The 20,552-nt window shown below is 38.2% G+C and overlaps 2 protein-coding genes across 5 annotated transcripts in view; one reads left to right on the plus strand and one right to left on the minus strand.

Annotated features, from left to right (window-relative positions):
• Positions 1–20,552, minus strand: part of LOC121925367 (stAR-related lipid transfer protein 13-like) — a 1,219,986-nt gene that overhangs the window by 897,315 nt on the left and 302,119 nt on the right. The gene's annotated exons all lie outside the window — the stretch shown is intronic.
• Positions 1–20,552, plus strand: part of LOC121925364 (neurobeachin) — a 205,311-nt gene that overhangs the window by 58,371 nt on the left and 126,388 nt on the right. For both annotated transcript variants that reach the window (XM_042457428.1, XM_042457429.1), the window contains exons 6-10: positions 2,482–2,608; positions 5,495–5,614; positions 6,981–7,127; positions 10,142–10,339; positions 18,792–18,925. In XM_042457428.1, coding sequence (XP_042313362.1) covers positions 2,482–2,608; positions 5,495–5,614; positions 6,981–7,127; positions 10,142–10,339; positions 18,792–18,925 — 726 coding nt within the window. The remainder of the gene's footprint in view (positions 1–2,481; positions 2,609–5,494; positions 5,615–6,980; positions 7,128–10,141; positions 10,340–18,791; positions 18,926–20,552) is intronic.

A 20,552-nucleotide genomic window follows, 5' to 3' on the forward strand; every position in this document is an offset into this window, starting at 1 on the left:
ATTTATACATGAATACCGTATATACTCGACTATAGTTAGATCTCATGTAGAGGGTAGGTTTTGGGGCCAAAATTATGGGTTTTGATATAACCCGTGTATAAGTCGAGAGTAAAACTTAGGGCCATATAGCAAAGGATGTAAAGGATGAAGTAAAGCAAAACAATGCCAAAGAACTTATAAAATTCCAGCAGACATAACTGTTTGTGCTCATACTAAAGGCTGGATGGATGAGAGAATAGAGGGCGTCAGTGCTTCCAGGACAAATTATGCTCTTGCTTTTCACCAGGGAATGGTTCCTTTTTAAAATAAGAGTTAAAGTATAGTACTTACATTGACCCATGGATAAATCAACTCAGGTTTTTGGGGTCATTTTTTGACTAAAATTTCTAGACTTATACATGAGTATATACAGTATATCTCTCTCTTTTGTGGGTGTGTGACTGCTCTGTACAATAGTTATCTGTACATTCAAGCATACACACAGTGCACTGTGTATGGAGGGCATGCAAGCAAAGCTATTACATACTAGTCAGCAGTGTGCATTATCTTTGAGAGGGCACATCTTGTGGCAATCCTTTCTAAAACAAGACCTTTAAATAAGGTACTTCAAGACTTTTTAATAAATTCATTTACTTATTAAGGTCACCCCTGTAAATTGAAATGCTTACTCTTCACTACTGCAGGAGAAGCACTCCTAATGTGGCTAACAGTTGATTTAGATAAAAACAGACACAACTATAAAATTAAAATAAATGAAATAATATTTAAAAACACACCACACAACTGGTCAGAGCCCTCAGTTACAAGCCAGTTTAGATTCCACAGACCTTCTTTGTAAAAAGGTCTTTGCTTGCTGGCAGGACATCATGGTGGGGGAAGCTTACCCTCATCTCTTAGAGAGTTCCAGATCCTAAGAACATTCTCCAAGAAAGCTGTCTCTCATTTTTCCATCTAGTATGTCTGGAGTGTGTGTGAGACTAAGGATGGGGCACAGAGATCTTTTTTAATATATATATATACACACACACACACACACACACACACACACACACACACACACACTATTTTTATTATCTTCACAAAGGTAAAAAATTTTTTTGCAATTACACACATCCCTTGATCAAAAAACAATTTACATGCCATTCTTTTGTGCCATATTAATCTTCCCAACTGCGTTCAAGTGTAAAATAATAGCAGAGTGTACTTACTTGACTTCCCATCTCTTCAAAGTCTGTGTATCATTCTATGTTTACAATACTTTCTATTTGGGTCCATGTTTCTTTTTCTCTAAATGTTACCACTCCTTTCTCTTCAGTGTCTATCTGTTACATTATTATGTTCCTGTATAGACCTATAAAATCCTTTTAAATATTATCTCATCTTTAATCAGAGGCAGTACCTGTTAAATTATCTTTTTCCTTCTTTAAAAAAACCATCAAGGGTTCCCAAGTTTTTTTAAAAATCTTTCAAAGATTTTTTTCTTAATCAAATAAGATAATTTGCCTGTTTCTAAAAAAAATAATAAAGTTTCAAAATCCACATATTTATGTCTGGTACTTCATTGTTTTTCCAATAAGCCCCATATATCAATCTCGCTGCACAAATCATGTGAAACAAAAGTTTACTGTGTTTCCATTCTAATTGTTCATCCTCAATCATGTTTAAGATCTGCACACAGATCTTAAGACCTGAGCAGGCTTGTAATAGAGTATATGCTGTTTCATATAGACTTCCCCAAGCCATATAGAACTAGATCATAACTATCACAGTGCTTTATGCCTGGAAAAAAGACATTGGGACCAATAGCATTATAAATTTTATTTAACCCCTCCCCCAAGTGGAGGCTAAAATTTTACTACAAAATGGCTTTAAATCCCGCCCCCCCCCCCCCACTGATCTGGATCAAGCCCCAGCATGCTTACTTCCACATTAAAAAGAAAATACATGTTAACTGTATGCTACCATTCAGTGTAGTGCATAGTTTGATTTTCAGCTGCAGTAACAAATTACCTATCTTTTATGAAGAAACCATATTAAAAAATTAAATTTTGGCAGTGTTCCAAGGTCAGGGTCATTTATATTCGGATACCCTTTCTGCCCTGAACTGATGGAGTAAAGACAGGTCACTAATACCTGATTTCAGTTTGTGATCTGTAGAGGATGGCAGTGTTGGTTAGTAATGGCTGAGACAAGAATAATAATATTTGAAAAGTTGAAGCATTTCAGAAGCATGTTCTACACAGAGGAATAAAAAGTTTTCTCCATTGTTCTAACTTCCAAAATTTGTCTGTTTTTGTTAATAACCAAAGACATTATCAACCATTTGGAAGATTAGTTTTTCTGTTTGTGTGTTTCTCTGTTTATATAGAGGGAACATTGATTACTGTGAAGGAATACTCAGTTTTAACCCTAACCATCTGTCTGAAATAAACTTCAAGTAGTTTCTTAAATACTTTTTAATTTTTTTTATTATTATTTCAGTTTTCGAACTAGCAAAGGTGTGGGATATTCTGCTCATTTTGTTGGCAATTGCTTAATAGTTACATCACTGAAGTCAAAAGGCAAAGGTTTTCAACACTGTGTAAAGTATGATTTTCAGCCTCGCAAGGTAAGCATGAAAAGCTTATATAGTGTATAAAAAGAGTAATGAGAATCCATGTAGTCAGTTTGACTCTGTATAACTGTGATAATATAAAAAACAGTTAATTTGTTCTGATTATTAGTTTCAATTATTCTTGTTCTGATTATTAGTTTTATTCTTGATGTTTTGAACACTTATGAAGAGGAAATACTATAGCCAAATTTGTTATTTTCACAAGGCATGTAATAGATTGTCAGGACAAATACTCCATATAAAAATCAAGTTTATGTCAATTTTTCTTGGTTTTTTTTTTTTTTTTACAAACCTTTTCTTCAGTATTCAAAAAAGAAAGTGAATTGTAACTGAATATTCCAATTTGTACAACTGCCAGAACAAAGTATCAAGTTTTTTCATTAGTTTTAAACTGTTTTTTTAAATAGCTATTCTTTAGTAGCATAAATATCTCATTTTATGTTGGTACAATCACATCTGTGGAGAAAGAGATGTTTATAAATCTCAATGTTTCACTCTAATATTTTTAATAAAATTCTAGAGAAGTTTACTTTAGGAAACTCTATTTATTTATTCATTCCAGGACTTAACTATCCTTTTTACACTTTGACCTTTGACCTGTTGGTGTGAGACATTTAAATTTAATCCTAGCCTTTCTACAATTAGGACGAGATATTTATTGATTCCTGTAATTAATACTTTATAAACAGAAATGCTCACACCCACTGGAAGCCATAATAGTACACAAGGTGACTGTTTGTGTGCCTGAATTTGCTTCTCATTGACATTTTTAGTCTTCAAAAGAATACAGGTAAAAATTAGTTAAAGGTTACCCATAAATAGGATTATCGAAATTTCATCTCTGCTAGTACTAAAATGCTTTAAAATGCCAAGGATAATAAAAATATAAAGCATATAATAAGATTTAACTGGAATTATTTTCCTTACCAAGATCTAAATTTCTCAGAATTTAGTTCTCCTTTTTTCAAAAGATTGACTCAGAATATAGCACACCAGTTAGCGAAATGTTACTGGAAAAACAGCATACTGATGCTTAATTTAGAATAGACTCTATAAGGTATAAAATGCAAGGCCAGTGAATAGAGTGAGTTGTTTAAATGCATTATGAGGGAAGGTGCTGTAAATATGGAATGTAATAAGGGTTCATGGCTTTGATGGTGGTGCATAGCTGAGGTCTGAACAATATCCTCAGATATATTGATTCCAGAATTTTTACATCTCTTATCCAGACTGACAATGTTGGTTATTGCCCAATTCTATCACTTAGCCAAGCAAAAATAAGCCAAACTTTGCAGGCTTTGTGAATGCCAGTTCTTTTACTATAATGTGCACAAGATGCTGAGTGTGTTCTGCTATCAATTGCAGCCTTTCCTAGAGAAAACAACTGACCCGACCCGAAATTGAATTTATTTCTGAGAAATTGCATACGTGTGCAATTCTGGATGTAAGAGTAGGATTTTACCTCTGATTAAGCATGTGCATTGAATTGGAAATGAACAATTGTATGATAGCTAACTTGAGAGCAAATGTTGTATTAGGGCTTTTTTCAAAAGTGCATATCTGGAAGCTTGCATCCTTAAAGGATTTTTGCATTTTGCAAATATCTTGCAACTAGAAGTTGTGCTATATTGGTCAGCTGTTGTGCATACAAGTTGGTGATTTCTGCTGAGCAAATGTTTATAGTTAGGGACACACACTGTTTGGAATATTAGAAAATCATACTTATAAGTAATAAAGAAGAGTGCTACAAATTACTCAAACTTCTTAAAGTTATAAAACCAAAATTTATTTGGGATATCACTCTTTTTCTGGGGACAGAACAAGTGCAGCTGTTGGTATAACAGGAGTTATGCCACCATCATAACACACTAGTCTTTTTGCCATTGTGCTCTGTTTGATTTACTTGCAGTTACAGGTAAGGATGACTGCATGCTGTCGGTTAATTTGTTGAAAAACAAATAGGGAATCAGTTTTGTGTGTGTAAGCACGTGCATGCACATGTACACATGCGCCAAATCGAACTCCAGTTCACCCCCAACTGTTAGTTTAAGCTCTTCATCCATCCTTTTATTTCTTAAAATATGTTTGTATTTCCCAAGCAGGGGATGACATTTAAAACAGGAAAAGGACTCTAATACTGTGAACTGCAATAACATGTATTAGGCACTGCAGGAACCAGAATACATTTTACTTTTTTAAATTGAAATATTTTCTGCAGAGGGAATTACAGTAATGTAACATGGTAGCAAGGAGCAGCATAGTGAGTTGCAAGAGCAAAGAACAACAGTGACAATAGACTAAGTATCATCCCCCTCCCCAGAGTAGAGAGTGGGCCTTTGGTATCCACTGGTGTTTGGTTCCAGGACCCTTGTAGATACCAAAATTTGTGGATGATCAGGTCCTGTTATATACAAAGAGACAATAAAATGGTGTCCCTTACATAAAATAGAAAAATCAAGGTTTGCTTTTGGATTTTTTTTAAAAAAAAATTAAAGCCATGAATGATTGAATCCATGGGGGGGGGGGAATGTGTGGATATGGAGACTGTAATCTGCTTAGAGAGTGTCGAGTTCGATGATAAGTGGTATAGAAATGTACATGGTATTGCTATTGAAGTGTGGATTCTTCCTCAAAGTGCATAGCTTTTTTCTTGGGTTTTGAAAAAAGTATATACCACAGTTTTAAATCTTTATATTACAATGATTTACATAAACTGATATTTCAGTTTATGTAATATTTATCTTTATTGTTAAAGATTTTGTATATAATACACTGTTTACAAGAACATGCTATTCAACTTTATTAGAATAAAAAGTGCTTTGTTTAAAATAAAATGTAATGCAACTGCTTTATTAATGACGTTTTTCTGTTTCTTTTTAGTGGTACATGATTAGCATTGTGCACATCTACAATCGCTGGAGAAATAGTGAAATCCGCTGTTATGTAAATGGTCAACTAGTATCCTATGGTGATATGGCTTGGCATGTGAACACAAATGACGTATGTTGTCCCCCCCCCCCCCCCCCGTTCTATACCTGACTATATGTAGAGAACAATTCATAAATAAATTTCACATCTAGGGGGAATAATGTCTGTCTTTGAATCTAAGGAACAGTTATTTGTCAAGCAAATTATTATAATAGGAAGCTGCCTGCTGAGAGTGAGGGGCTGTATATTTCTAGCCAGATTGGGGCCATGGCTACCTCACACTGCGGCCCCGATCCAGCCTTTCAAAGGGAGTCATAACCACGTTACCATGGGTATCTGGCACTCCTTTGGCACTGTGTTGTATGGATGCAACACTGGGGGAGCCCCATGACACCGCACGGCATGTGGAGTAGCACGTGGCATCAGAGCACCCTGCGGCGAGTTGGGCACGCATTGTGAAGACGCTATGCCCCAACTCTGCCCCCATGTCAGCCTTAATGGCTGGTGTGTACAGAGCCTAAGTCCCTTTCTAGGGCCAGTTTTCCATAATGTGTGAGATCTTGTTGGATTCCCCATATCTGTATTTTTACTTGAAAATTGCCATGCAGGGCTCAGTTTTGATCAAAGAAGTTGTACTCAGGAAGAAGTGTTAAATGTTTCTCTGGCATATTTGCAGAATCTGTGTTGCTCCTTTCTATGGGTATATAGAGATCTGTTCTCCCCAGGAGAACCAATATTGTTGTTTGATGAGTTAAGGATTTAAATCAGAAAAACAGTATCGAAGAGAAGTTTTTCACTGTTCCTGTAGCGGAAAATGTGAAAGGGGCTAAGAGGTTAAAAAAAAGGTTAAAGAAGCTAAAAAGCAGTGCCACTGTTCCAGCATGGGCTGGTGGGGTGGGGTGGGGAGGGGAACTTCAAGCTGTATAGGTAAAAATAAGAATGTCAGCAAATCCAATCCTAGATTGCCCGTGTAATGCGTGCTTTAAATAGCACTGATTCAGGTGTCAAATTAAGATGTGGATCTTGCACTTTAACAGTCCCCTGAAGTTTGTCTTCAATTTTTATAATGTCAAAAAACAAAGGACCACAACTTCATTACAAAATTTCAGCAGGAGTGTAATTTTCAGTTCAAAGTAAAATTATTTGTAATTAATATGCCATGAAATATTAATCTTGTCATCTTCAAACGTATGGAAAACATTTCTAATTTATATTGCAAGAACGTCAGTTATATTTTGTTATGGATCTGTAAAGAATGAAATATTGTAGCTAAAAAAAGGAAATATATTTTTGTAGAGAACTAATAGTTTTCAGAAAAATAGTACAAATGTGCTGACATGACTGATTTTAAGTCATTTATCTTTCCTTTGTATGTGTCCTTAATTGCATTTTTGTTGAAGACTGATTTAAGTATTTTATTTATATATTTTAAATACAGAGCTATGATAAATGCTTTCTGGGATCATCTGAAACTGCTGATGCAAATAGAGTGTTTTGTGGTCAGCTTGGAGCAGTATATGTATTCACAGAAGCTTTGAATCCAGCACAGATATTTGCAATACATCAGCTAGGACCTGGATATAAGGTAGTGGTTTATCATTGTTAAAAAAACCCAACAACAATCCAATCCTGTTGCATTAATCTTTTTTTCACATCTGAATAGTCTGCCTGTAGGCAATGCAACATGTGTACTTGGAATACCACAAACAAAAATATGATAGTAAGTTTGAAGTGGACTTATGCAAGGGTTTTACCAAGCTGTCTTTGATTTAATGGGTTTGCACTAGCTGGAAATAATCATAGAATCATAGAGTTGGAAGAGACCACAAGGGCCATCCAGTCCAACCCCCTGCCATGCAGGAAATCCAAATCAAAGCATACCTGACAGATGGCCATCCAGCCTCTGCTTAAAGACCTCCAAGGAAGGAGACTCCACTACACTCCGAGGGAGTGTGTTCCACTGTCGAACAGGCCTTACTGTCAGGAAGTTCCTCCTAATGTTGAGGTGGAATCTCTTTTCCTGTAGCTTTCATCCATTGTTCCAGGTCTTGTTCTCTGGAGCAGCAGAAAACAAGCTTGCTCCCTCTTCAACATGACATCCTTTCAAATATTTAAACAGGGCTATCATATCACCTCTTAACCTTCTTTTATCCAGGTTAAACATCCCCAGCTCCCTAAGTCATTCCTCGTAGGGCATGGTTTCCAGACCCTTCACCATTTTAGTCGCCCTCCTTTGGACACGCTCCAGTTTTTCAACATCCTTTTTAAATTGTGGTGCCCAGAACTGGACACAATATTTCAGGTGGGACCTGACCAAAGCAGAATACAGTGGCACTATTACTTCTCTTGATCTAGACACTATACTTTTATTGATGCAGCCTAAAATTGCATTGGCTTTTTTAGCTGCCGCATCGCACTGTTGACTCATGTTCAACTTGTGGTCTACTTGGACTCCAAGATCCCTTTCACATGTAGTCTCCTTAAGCCAGGTGTCCCCCATCCTATATCTGTGCATTTTATTTTTCTGCCCTAAGTGCAGTACCTTACATTTCTCTGTGTTGAATTTCATTTTGTTAGCTTTGGCCCAGCTTTTTAGTCTATTCAGGTCATTTTGAATTTTGATCCTGTCCTCTGGAGTATTAGCTATTCCTACTAATTTGGTGTCATAACTGGATTTAGCCTGTCACCTGTTAAGATAATTAGCATTAGCATAAGCATTAAGGTAAATAAATAGCCATACAGGCATGCTTCACTTTAAAAAATATGTGTTCCTGGCATTACTTATTCAATAGAAACAATCAGTACCAGAGCAGGAATAACATGGAAAAAATAGGGTTAAGTTTTGACATCACAAAAAAGAAAAGCAGTTCAACATTTTTCACCAAACATTTTATTTAAAATTAATGTGTGCATTTTGGGAGAAAAGGGGGAATATAACTCCAATACATGAATAAATAATATGTGAAGTGGAGGGGATAGGCCAAGTAAACTTTGCACATGTAAGAAAAAACATTTTGAACTTTGTAGAGACGGCTTGAAATTTCTTCAAAAATTTCTTTACAATACCCTCTACTTTTTTTCATGATTTTCATTTTAGCCAAGCTTATAGATGTGTGCTTTTTTTTTTTAAATGTTGGGTAGTTGATGACACAGTCTACTCTTTTTTCCACCTTTATCACTGTTTTGCTCTTCACACATGCTCAATAAGGGATTTTGCTTTACAAGACCTTTTAAATTGATTTTTTGATTTTGACTCCTTTCTATGCCCAAAATAAAAGGTTTTCAGAAAAAATGCTTTCTTTCTGTGCAAAAACAAATATTTTTGTACAAATCGGACATGTTTTCAGTAATGAATTTACAGGGCATTGGGGATGAGCAAATGCTAAAAAAAAATTTACTTCACTAGCGTGATGGTGGTCCAGAACATCTCAATAGTATTATCCCAGTGTTATGTGGAATTACAGCACAGCTTGTTTGTCTGGACTATTTAAACTGTATTACACAACTATTAGGTTCTGAAACATTGCCATGTATATGATAAGGAGTTTAGTGAAGAATATTGGAATTGGTTAACTCACATTTGAAATATTTTCCATCTTAAATATTGAGGAAGTGGAACTTTCAGTAGTATTAGTGGAGGGTGTAGCTATTCACAGACTTCATCTTTCATTAAATAAGGTGGGGTAAACATTGCACATGTGTCAATTGGTCTGTCTTTTGGAATTTCTCTACATACAAGTTGTGTTAAATTTTAATGAAACTTGTCTAGAAACATATGATATCTTTAGATATTTTTCTGTATATATTATTGTGAGAGTGGAAATCATAATCCAATAGACATTGTACACTTAAAATTCCTGTTAGAAGAAAGGGTAGTTGCCTAACTGTTGTATTTGATATAGTTAAATGGATTAACTTTTTAAAAATAAACAAATCCATCAAATTAAAATCATAGAATCATAGAGTTGGAAGAGACCACAAGGGCCATCCAGTCCAACCCCCTGCCATGACCAAAGCAGAATAGAATGGCACTATTACTTCCCTCGATCTAGACACTATACTTATATTGATGTAGCCCAAAATTGCACTGGCCTTTTTAATATTTTTTTTTATTATGCCATGAAGAGAATTTTAGCTCTGTATAAAAGAAAAACAACACAATGTCTTTACAGGTTGAGTATTCCTTATCTGAAATGCTTGGGACCAAAAGTATTTTGGATTTTGGAATATTTGTGTATTCATAATGATATATCTTGGAAGTGGGACCCACGTCTAAACACAAAATTCATTTATGTTTCATGTGCACATTATATACTTAAGCTGAAGGTAATTTTATACACAGTATGTTTAATAATTGTGTGGATGAAGCAAATTTTGTGTACACTGAACCATCAGAAAGCAAAAGTGTAACTATTTCTGCCACCCATGGTGACCATTTTGGAGTGTTTGTATTTTGTAATTCCAGATAAGGGATACTCAACCTGTATGTAATAAATATTTCACTGGACATGTATGCTTTATTCTGACTTAAAGCAAGTTAAATATACAGTATTGTTTATTCAGAATGTCATTAATGTGTATGTTCTTGTTCTTTCCCAGAGTACTTTCAAATTTAAATCGGAAAGTGATATTCATCTGGCAGAACATCACAAACAGGTTCTATATGATGGGAAACTTGCAAGTAGTATTGCCTTCACTTACAATGCCAAGGCTACAGATGCTCAGCTATGCCTTGAATCTTCACCAAAGGAAAATCCTTCAATTTTTGTACACTCCCCTCATGCTCTTATGCTTCAGGTTTGTGTATATTAATTGTTTTCTATGTTTTAATAATGACTAGTTAAACATCCAAAGCTTTCAGTGATGTTGAAAATGACTGTTTCTGTAAGATGTTACTTTGTGTAGTTTGGTTTCTTTTTCTATTTTTGCTAACACTCAGGATGCTGTTATTCTACAGTATTTTTGTTGTTGTTAATAATTTATACCTTAGCATTTTCTTGGCAGATGACCCAAAGCAAAGATTTCTTCGTCAATACTATTAGCGCATTACCTTGGTTTTGATAGTCATCTAAATAAAATGTTTTCAGTGTAGAAGGAAATGTTCAATGATAGATGAGCTGCTTTTGGGATAGGAAGACCTGCCGGTCAATATAGTCTGTACTTAGCAAGACGGACCAATTGTCTATAAGATAGCTTCCTGTGTGCCTTTAATTCTACATTATATGAGGGGGAGAGTATGTGATTGAAACAGTTTCTAAGTCAGGAGAAAGAGTAGATTATGTTAAACTGCAGATTCTGCCAGCCCTTATTATGGCCTATGCTGTTTTAAGATGATAGAAATAGGACTCAAACCACACCTAGAGCACCATAGATTTCCTTCTCCTGGTTTAAATGAAAATTTAGATGTGCAGAAAAGTTAGATATGTAATATTAGCAGCTGTTCCTTCACTGGTGACAGAATAGTCAAATATTTGTATATGTTGTCGTAGAAAGTTTTTGCAGTTATATTCTAATGCATTATGTGCTGTTTCATATATTTGAAACCATGAGCTCTTGTATAATTTTGCAAATGAAAATAAAAGAATGTGGCACCTTACACTGCATTGACTGTGTGATAGTATTGTGTTACCAATGTCCCATGAGTTATATAATTTTAAGTAGTCTATAAAGAAGTTTTGCATGTGTTGATATTTATTTCCATTAAACATTAATTTCATAATGCAATTACTTGTCTTTAAATTAACAATTATGACAGTATTCTAGCTATATGCATGTTTTATTTAATTTCAATAATTGTATTATATATATCTGTACAATTAACTGTGACATTAGGCATCCAGAGGAGAGGTGCCATCTTTAGTCACTGTATCAGTCGGAAACATGGAGAGATAGATCTGGGTGTCATCAGCATACTGATAACACCAAGCTCCATGTTTCCACATGATCTCTCCCAGCGGCTTCATGTAAATGTTAAACAGCATGGGGGACAGAATGGCGCCCTGAGGGACGCCAGATGTCAGCTCTCTTTTATGAGAGCAACAGTCCCCCCAGCCTCACCATCTGGAATCGTCCCGAGAGGTAGGACCGGAGCCACTGGAGTGCAGTGCCACCAATACCTAACTCTCTCAGGCATTCCAGAAGGATACCATGGTTGATGGTATCGAGTGCTGCAGAGATGTCCCAAGAGCACCAGCAGAGTTACATCTCCCCTGTCGGTGCTCAGACGGAGATCATCGACTAAAGCGACCATGGCAGTCTCCACTACGTATCTCGCTCGGAAACCAGTTTGAAATGGGTCTAAATAATCGGTTTCATCCAAGACAGCTTGGAGTTGGAAGGCTACCGCCCTCTCGATCACCTTGCCCATGAAAGGTAAAAGGGAGACCGGCCTATAGTTGCTCATCTGCAGGGGATCTAGGGAGGGTTTCTTCAAAAGTGGCTTCACTATAGGCAGGTGGAAATATTCCCTCCCGAAAGGATGTATTAATTATGAGCTGTAATGAAGATGTTATTAGATCCCCTCCCTGGGCGGTCAACCAAGATGGGCAAGGGTCGAGAGGACAGGTAATCCTTCTCACACAGCCAAGGAGCTTGTCCACGTCCTCGGTACTTACAAACGCAAAACGATCCAGAATAACCCTGTTTCCAGAGTCATTGGACGCCTCTGTTATAGGTTCTGTCAAAAGACCAGCATCAAGATCAGCCCTTATCTGAGAGATTTTATTGGCAAAGAAGTCATTAAAAGCATCACAGCAGGCTATAGTTGGTTCCAATAAAGGGTTCAGGTTGGTCGGTACTTGTGTCAATTCCCTGACCACCCTGAACAGCTCTGCTGGATGAGACTCTGCTGATGCAATCCGTGCAGCACAGAATGAATTCTTTACTGCATCAATTGCCACTCCGTAGGAACGTAACATGTCCTCAAGGACTGTCTTGTCAGATAAGTGCTGATGTTTCCTCCAGTAGCGCTCTAGTCGTTGCGCTGCCCGCTTTATCTGGCGTAGATCTTTTGTATACCAGGGTCTTTCAATTTACAGAAAGTATTTGCATAGATTGAATAGTCTTTTGCACTATGTGGCAGATGTCAGCTTTGACACTGCAGCTTTTTCAGCTATGGCAATTTCTACTGCAGCTGTAGGGAGACATTCCTTGTGGTTTAAGCACTAGGAAGTAGACCAGAAAGCTAGATCAAATTTGGTAAATAAACAATTTGCAGATAAATTATTATTTGGTGAAAAAGGCCTTAAAGAAAGTCTTAGTAGAAGGCAAGGATAAGAAGCAAGTGCTTCCAACAACTCAAAAGAAAAAAAAACTGACAGGAAGGATTTTAGAATACAATTGTATCTTTTAAGGAGTAAGGAATTTTCAAAGACAGAGGGATTTCAGATATTTCAGGCATCAGTGGAATAGATCCAGGCTCCAGTTAAGACAACAAGGCCAGTGGTAAAATAGAAGAGGAGCCAGCCACTCTACAATAGGGGTGGTGAAACACTGTATTGACTTTTAGACAATACTGGTGTGGGGGGGGAAGACCTATTGGTTTTGCTCATCTATGGAATTTGGTAATAGGAGGATCCTAGAGCTAGTGACCTTATTATACAATATGCAACTGCAGAAAAGACCAAAAGGGAGGTATCTTCCATCACCGGTAGCAAGAAATGCATTAAAAAGGCAGATTGTTCAGAAAAAGATAAATCATTTACTTCAGATAGAAGCAACAGAGGAAGTTCCATTAAGCTAGAGGTTCAAGGGGGGCTATTCCTTATTCTTCACAGTATCAAAATATAATAAGGGTCACAGGCTTATCTTAGACCTGGAGTACCTCAGTGGGTTTGATAGCTGATATTTTGGTAAAGTTGAGCAGTTGAGCGAAAGAGAAATCAAATCTCAAGTTGATAATGAAATATCTAGAGAAGCTTAAATTCTTGGTAAACTACGAGAAAAGTCATTTCTTGTAGCAATGAGAAGAATAACTTAGGGGCACAAACAGATATAAAAATGTGTTCTCTCAGAGGAGAGAAAAACAATAAAGCAGTTGATATTAGAAATACTTCAAACAAAAAGGTCAGATAAAGGTACTTAATATACATCAGGAGTTTTGACTTTAATAGTTCATTTTATACTTTGGGCAAGATTTCAAATAAGACCTCTTTGACTTCTGAGGATGTATTAGTTAGCAATAATGAATAAGAAACATTACACGTTATCAATTCCTCAGCATTTTCTAAAGATATGAAGTGGTGGACAAAGATCAATCAATAGCAATTTCTTCATTCTTAAGTGAGGGCTTTGTTGACGATGGATAGTAGTCTTTATGGTTGGAGAGTTCATCGCAATGATCTTTCTGCCCAGGGCCAATAGTCTGTTGCAGAAACAGCCTTTGTTGATGCGCTTGTGCAACCTGAAGTATACATCACTGAAATGTTGTGCTTGGAACCCATGGCAAAGAAACCACTGAAGTTCAGTGCAGGCTGGAGAACATACATAGACGCTGCAAACATGGCAGCACACTGAGTTCTGTCAAGGAGGCTTTTAATCTTCGTTCCACTGTTTACAGATCTTGCTCACACCGACAGAATGCCTCTCCAATATGATTCACTACATACCAACCACAGCTCCTCCCTTATATACATGTCCAGTGCTAGAGCTGTAGCCCAACCCGGTGTGTTACACTTATTTCCTGCCCCCCATATGGCATGACTCTGCAAGTTTGCCACCTGATGACTTCATGCTCTGCCAGTGTGTCGACACAGAGGGCTTCAAATGCTGAATTGTTATGGTTCCTTCCTGAGCCATAGTTACCTCTCACCTTTGTCCCACATCCTGGAATTTTTGCCTGGATGCTGCCATCCTAACATTCCCCTCCAAAATATCCAGATGTTCAGATGTTCTCAATAGGCTTACTTTGCATGAAGAGTTTCTCAGTGACCGCCTAGATACAGTCCCATCCAGATAGACAGCCTCTCAAGTCTTTCCATCAGAAGTGCCTTTGTGAGAATGTCTGCCACATTGTCTTCTGAGCTAATGTACTGCAGACTCAGAACCCTGTTCTGTACCATCTCTCTCACATTCTGGTACATGGCACCTGTGTATTTGGTCCTACACTTCAGGTTCTATGCTTCTGCCATTGCTATACATGAATGCCAATGCACCTCCCAGTTTATGGGGAGAGAATGTGCTTACTACATGTCATGTAATCAACAGAATATGAAGTTCTGCAATCCAGCAAACCCCATACTACATGCTCTATGGTAGACCACCCAACGTGAAATATCTGAGGATCTTTGGACAGTTTGCAAATGTTCTGATACCAGCAAACCTCCGGAAGAAGGGTGAGCCCAAACGGAAAAGGTTGTGGCTTGTAGGGTATGAAGGGAACAGCTGTTGCTTCTCCCTGGAAAATGGAAGAGTCATGCTGTCCAGAAGTGCCAAATCTGAGAGGCATTCGGGGTGAGAGAAAGTATACAACAACCAAGAGGTATTCCTGCCATCAAGGCAACTGAAAACAAATACCAGGAATGGAGGGGTGGACTTGCCAGTGGCTTCACCTGAGAGTAAGCCAGGCACTTCAGGGGATTCCACAGCCACTCACATGAAACAAATCACTACAAAGATTTTTGAACAGAAGCAGGGGAGACAGGTGTTCAAACTAGTAGTGATAGTGAGGATGAGTCATAATCCCTAGAAGGACACAGAGAGTAAGGAGTAAGCCGCCCGGATTCCCAGTGATTGGGCGCCATATAAATAAATCCTATTTATTATTATTATTATTATTATTATTATTATTGAGACCACCTGCTAGATTTGTTGTTCAGGGAGCCAGAGTCTGAACAGTGATGGCAGAGGAGCCTGAGAGTTACCAAGAAATGTTTGCATCCATCATACAATCTTTCATTTGTTTAATTATCCCAATCCTCTGTTCTGCCAATTCATCCTCTTGAAGAACTGCTAGGTTTGTAGTATTGTGGCATATCCCCCTCTGCCTTAGCCAGTTTTGCACTGCCTTTGAAGTGTGGTATGCTCTGAGAGCAGTGCACCAGTCGAGCTCTTCGTTATCTAGAATGATTAGTTGTAAGATGCAAGAAAGTGACTCTGCAACCCAGCGTCTGGCCAAGATGCAGGATCTGTTTGTACAAACAGAGGATAGAGACATGGAGATTCCAAGGTGCCAAAAAGCCTACATCCTGCATGGCAGTTTAACCAAGGACTGGGACTTCATCATGTACAGCATTCAGGGAGTGCCTGAGAAAGATCTCACTGTGGATATGGTGTCGGCACGCATCGTGGAGAAGTTCCAGCGATGGGCCTATGAGGCCGGGTTGCAGAGGAGTGATAGAGCTGAACTATTTTCCAGCACAGATCACCCAGATGACTCCTCCAGATCTACAGGCAGAGAGTGCTGTGGTCTGCAGAGTGAAACATTGTTTTAACTGCGGAGAGGCAGGGCATTTCCAGAAGGACTGCAGATGGCCTTCAACAGTGAAGCTGTCTATAAGAAGCAGCAGAGAAAGGATCAGAACAGGAGGGGGATTGCTTCTTTGGCTTGGGAGGGTGGTTGTTTTGCCCAAGTGGACAACCAAGTGGAAAGAAGTGTGGCTTTTGGACTAGGGCGTGACACATTATTTGATTAATTATTCAGCACTCCTGGACAATGTGACATCCACATGTGTGGACTCTGTAGGTCTAGCTGATGGAGGTTCCAGCAGAATACAGAACATGGGGACTGTATTTTCCTAGTTTTGATAGGACTTTTGATGATGTTTTGTGTGTCACAAAATTGCAGAACTGCTTGGTCAGTGTTTCATCCCTGATCTCTGATGGTTATGAGTTACATTTCAAGTTGCACAATTTCTATGAATGAGAATGTGTGTGCTAGAGCCCAGAAAAGGAACAAGCTCTACTACATGGTGGATAAGGCAGAGTGTGCAACTGTATATAATGAGTCTATACACTCCAATTGTGCACACTATCTGCATTGGATCATGGGACAAGGCCAGTTTCACCAGCTTGGGTAAATTGTGCAAGATTTGCCCTGAATTGAAGTTCAATCCTTGTAGTAACTACCTAGATGTTTTGTTTCCAGGAAGGTAAAGGTAAAAGCTTGCCTTGTTGCAAAAGAGAGCAAGTGCGCCACACAGATATATATATATATATGTGTGTGTGTGTGTGTGTGTGTGTGTGTATGAAAATACTTAGAAAGTTTTTAATAGGTGTTTGACACACTCAGTAATACAGTAGGAGGCAGTTTATTTATTTAGGGTATTTATATTCCATTCTTCAAACAGAAAGGCTTCCAGAGTGGATTACAGATTGCTAATTTGACAGTTTCCTACACTCAGCCTTGCAATTTCCTTTTGATACAAAAGGAGAAGGGAATGGTACTGGGAAGGTAATGGTCCACCTCATCCTCCAAGGTCAGGGTGGTGGCATTTGGAATGTAGTGAGAGCCTATCATCTGCCTCTAGCCTCACATTGTCCTGTTTGAATGATACAGGCCAGTACCCCTGGGCCAGGATCGGGCAGACCAGATTGTGATTCGGCAGTCCCAGTTGAATCCTGGCTCAAATACCAGCTATTTGCTGCAGAATTTCTGGGGAAACTCTGTGGCAATACCCAGCAAATCAGATGGCCCCACACACCCCTTACCTTCCTCCACCATCACCTCTATTGAGAAGACCACTGTTTCAATGTCTGCTCTGGAAAGGGGGCAGCTGGTCACGTGGGTGCAGCCAGGCGTTCCATTTCCACATCAGATGCTGCGATGGAGTCTTCTCAGTAGAAGTGACAGCAGAGGAATGTAAGGCGCATATGGTAGTAGTGACAGGTGACGAGTATGAATCGAAACACCCACCCATCACCGTGCTGGCCCTGGGAATGACCCAGGTTAGAACCCTGGTCAGGATCGCACGGGCTTGGCTCATACTTTCCTGGCTCATCCTCTCAGCCTCAAAATGGCTGAAAAGTCATATTTTCCTTTGGTATAATCTAGCTAAATTTCCAAGGCCAAGGTGTGTCTGGGCATACTCCACCAGACTGATGGCAACAATGAGATCCTATAGAGTGGCAGCTTCAATTGAGGATGTATGTAGAGGTGCTGGATGGAAAGAGTCAAGCAGCATATGGCAGGATGTTTTTATCATATAAAGGAAGAGGAATAGCCTTATATGTCAGGGACATTTACACCAATGAAGAGATCCAGGAATAATAAATAATAAGAAGAATGAAAGCTCCTACATGTTCTACCTATTTCATGACTTTTGATATATTGCTGGTTTTGAAGGCTATGTAATGAAGTTGTGGAGAGAAAGTGTTTGTAGGTAATGGCAGTAAAATTCTGGCCTCAATAAGGTTGGCAAGAGGTGTTAACCTGTGTTTAGGGGACTGATCTTTCAGCCTCTCTAAAGTGACTGTTCTTGATGGGTATCAACCTCTCAATCTTTAACATTTTTATTTTTAATTTAACTATGGCAGGATACAGACCGCCCCTTTGGGGTGGCCTGCACCCACCCCTTTCCCCGACGGATCGGGGTCTCAGCGGCCACAACGGCAAACCTGGAGACCCCAATCCTCCACTTTTCCAGGTTTCCCTGTGGCCTGGAAAGGGGTGTCCTTGGGACTTAATGCCCCAAGGACACCCCAACAGTGGCAGAGAGAGCGAGAAAGGGTCCATTCGGCCCCTTTCTCTTCTGTATCGCTGGCGCGGCTATGTAAAGGCTGCACCAGCGATACCCGCGGTGAAAGGAGCTTTGTTTCGGAGCTCCTTCTGGCGCCACTGAAAGGGCACCACAAGCACCCTGCAGCAGCACGCACACGTCACAGCCACACTGCACCGTTTGGCTGCAGCGTGGCTGTGATGTCATAATGGCAGCGCCCATGTAGACAGGGCGCCGCCATTTTTAATGCCACGGTTACGTGCTAGGCTTGTGGGGCGTCTGTAAAGGACGCCCTGAGGAAACCTTAGCACATATCCAGGCTGACGCAAAGCGCCAGTCTGGATACTGCCTAATAATGTTTTAACATTTTCATTGCTTTCAATGTGAAAGAAATAGTTGTTTGATTTTCTCCCATTTAAATAAATGGAATATAAAGAACTCAATTTTTGTGTGTGTTATCACCCATTTTTAGCACTGTATCTTTTAAACTCATTTCAGTATATCTATAGCTGTAAAAATAGTAGCATTAATGTTTTAAACACATAAAGACCAAGTGTGCATGGAAGTAAGTTTCTTTCTTTCTTTTTTAAACGCAGGATGTGAAAGCAATTGTGACTCATTCAATCCACAGTGCAATTCATTCAATAGGAGGAATCCAAGTTCTTTTCCCTCTCTTTGCTCAATTAGACAATCGGCAATTACATGATAGTCAGGTGGAAACAACAGTCTGGTAAGTTTGTTTTGTTGCAATATATCTGCAGAGCATATTGGATGCAATTGTGCTCATTTGAGGTTAAATGAAAGTTACTGTTACTGTGGCTTGCACTTTTCCTACTGTCCCCACATTCTTTACCTGTATAATTTGTATTGTGATTTGTGAGGGCAAAACAGTTTGTAATCTTAATATCTTAATTTGTGTGAGGATAGCATAATCTGGAAGTGTGAATGAAAGAGGCTAAATAATATTTAATCTAGTTACTCCAGATTTAATTCTAATTTATTTATACCAATTTACAATTTATTATAACAATTTAATAAAACTAACCTATTTTCATATTCTGAAGATAAAATTACAACATGTGCAACAAAATACCTGATAGGCAAATTTTGAAGGACTACAAATTAGTCTTCAGCCCTTTCCTGACCTGTCCTGTAAATTTCAAAATCTCTCATTAAAAAGGGATGAAAATGCCAAAAATTATATCAGATTACTTAGTTTAGATATTGTCATATTGAATAGCAACATTTTTAAAAGTAAACTACAATGAGATCTATTTATTTATTTATTAATAACATTCAGTTGGACTTAAATTTGTAGTAAATGTTAATTTTTGTGGTACACCCATTTGATAATTTTGACATTCTGCTATAGCATATACATTTTAAAAGCGTGTGGTGCACTTGAGAGTTGTCCATTGTCAAAATGGTTGATTACATAGGAATATAGCTAGGACTACTTGATAACAAAGATTTACAGAGGCTAGCAAATGTTTATTGGTGGGAGAACATTGTTGATCATTAGTTCTGATAGACTTTGCATTATACAGTCTGCTCTCTGTATCTATGGACTCCAAATCTGTGGATTCAACCAACTGCAGATTCAAAAGTAGCAAATGAGAAAGAAGGGTGGAGAGAGAATGAGGAGCTGTGAATGATAGGAATCCAAGCATCTTGCTCAGCGTTAATCCATGCCTCCCACTGTTTCACAGAGCCTTAGTCTCTCTCCAGCCTCATGTCTCATTTGTTTACTAAACAATTCATTGCATATAATAATTATTTATGTAGCATTTACATTGCATTAGATATAAAAAAATCTAGAGATTATTTAAATGATTTAAATTAATTATATGATTTTATATCTTGATCATCTTTGGAATTTGGTATTCATAGAGAGTCCTGGAACCAATTCCCTGTGGATATGGAAGAGCCAACTGTATTATGGAAAATAACTTTTGGAGGTTGGAATGAGGTACACTGTGAGTTTTTAAAAGAGATAGGCAGTTTAGCATCTTACTGTAAAACTGCTGCTGAAGTTTGTTTTAGATATAGTGAAATATAGGTAGGAAGCACAGGTGTTTGCATGCTGATGCTCATAGGAATTTGTGTGATAATAAAACAGTATAGATAATAAAACAATATAGAGTTGGGAAAGTTGTTGTATTAGACCAAAAAATATCACACAACACTCCCAATCAACCGTTACAAAAATGGAGGAAAGAGAATGAGGATCTACTTAGGGGACTTAAAGTTTTCTGGCTCTCTCTTACATGCCTCAAAATACCACTATATACAGATTATGTTGGAAGAGGAGGTGTTCTGTCTCTCCTCCATCTCCCTGTAGTTGAAGATTGTATTCT

Source organism: Sceloporus undulatus, chromosome 3 (genome assembly GCF_019175285.1).
Source record: "Sceloporus undulatus isolate JIND9_A2432 ecotype Alabama chromosome 3, SceUnd_v1.1, whole genome shotgun sequence".
Lineage (NCBI taxonomy): Eukaryota > Metazoa > Chordata > Lepidosauria > Squamata > Phrynosomatidae > Sceloporus > Sceloporus undulatus.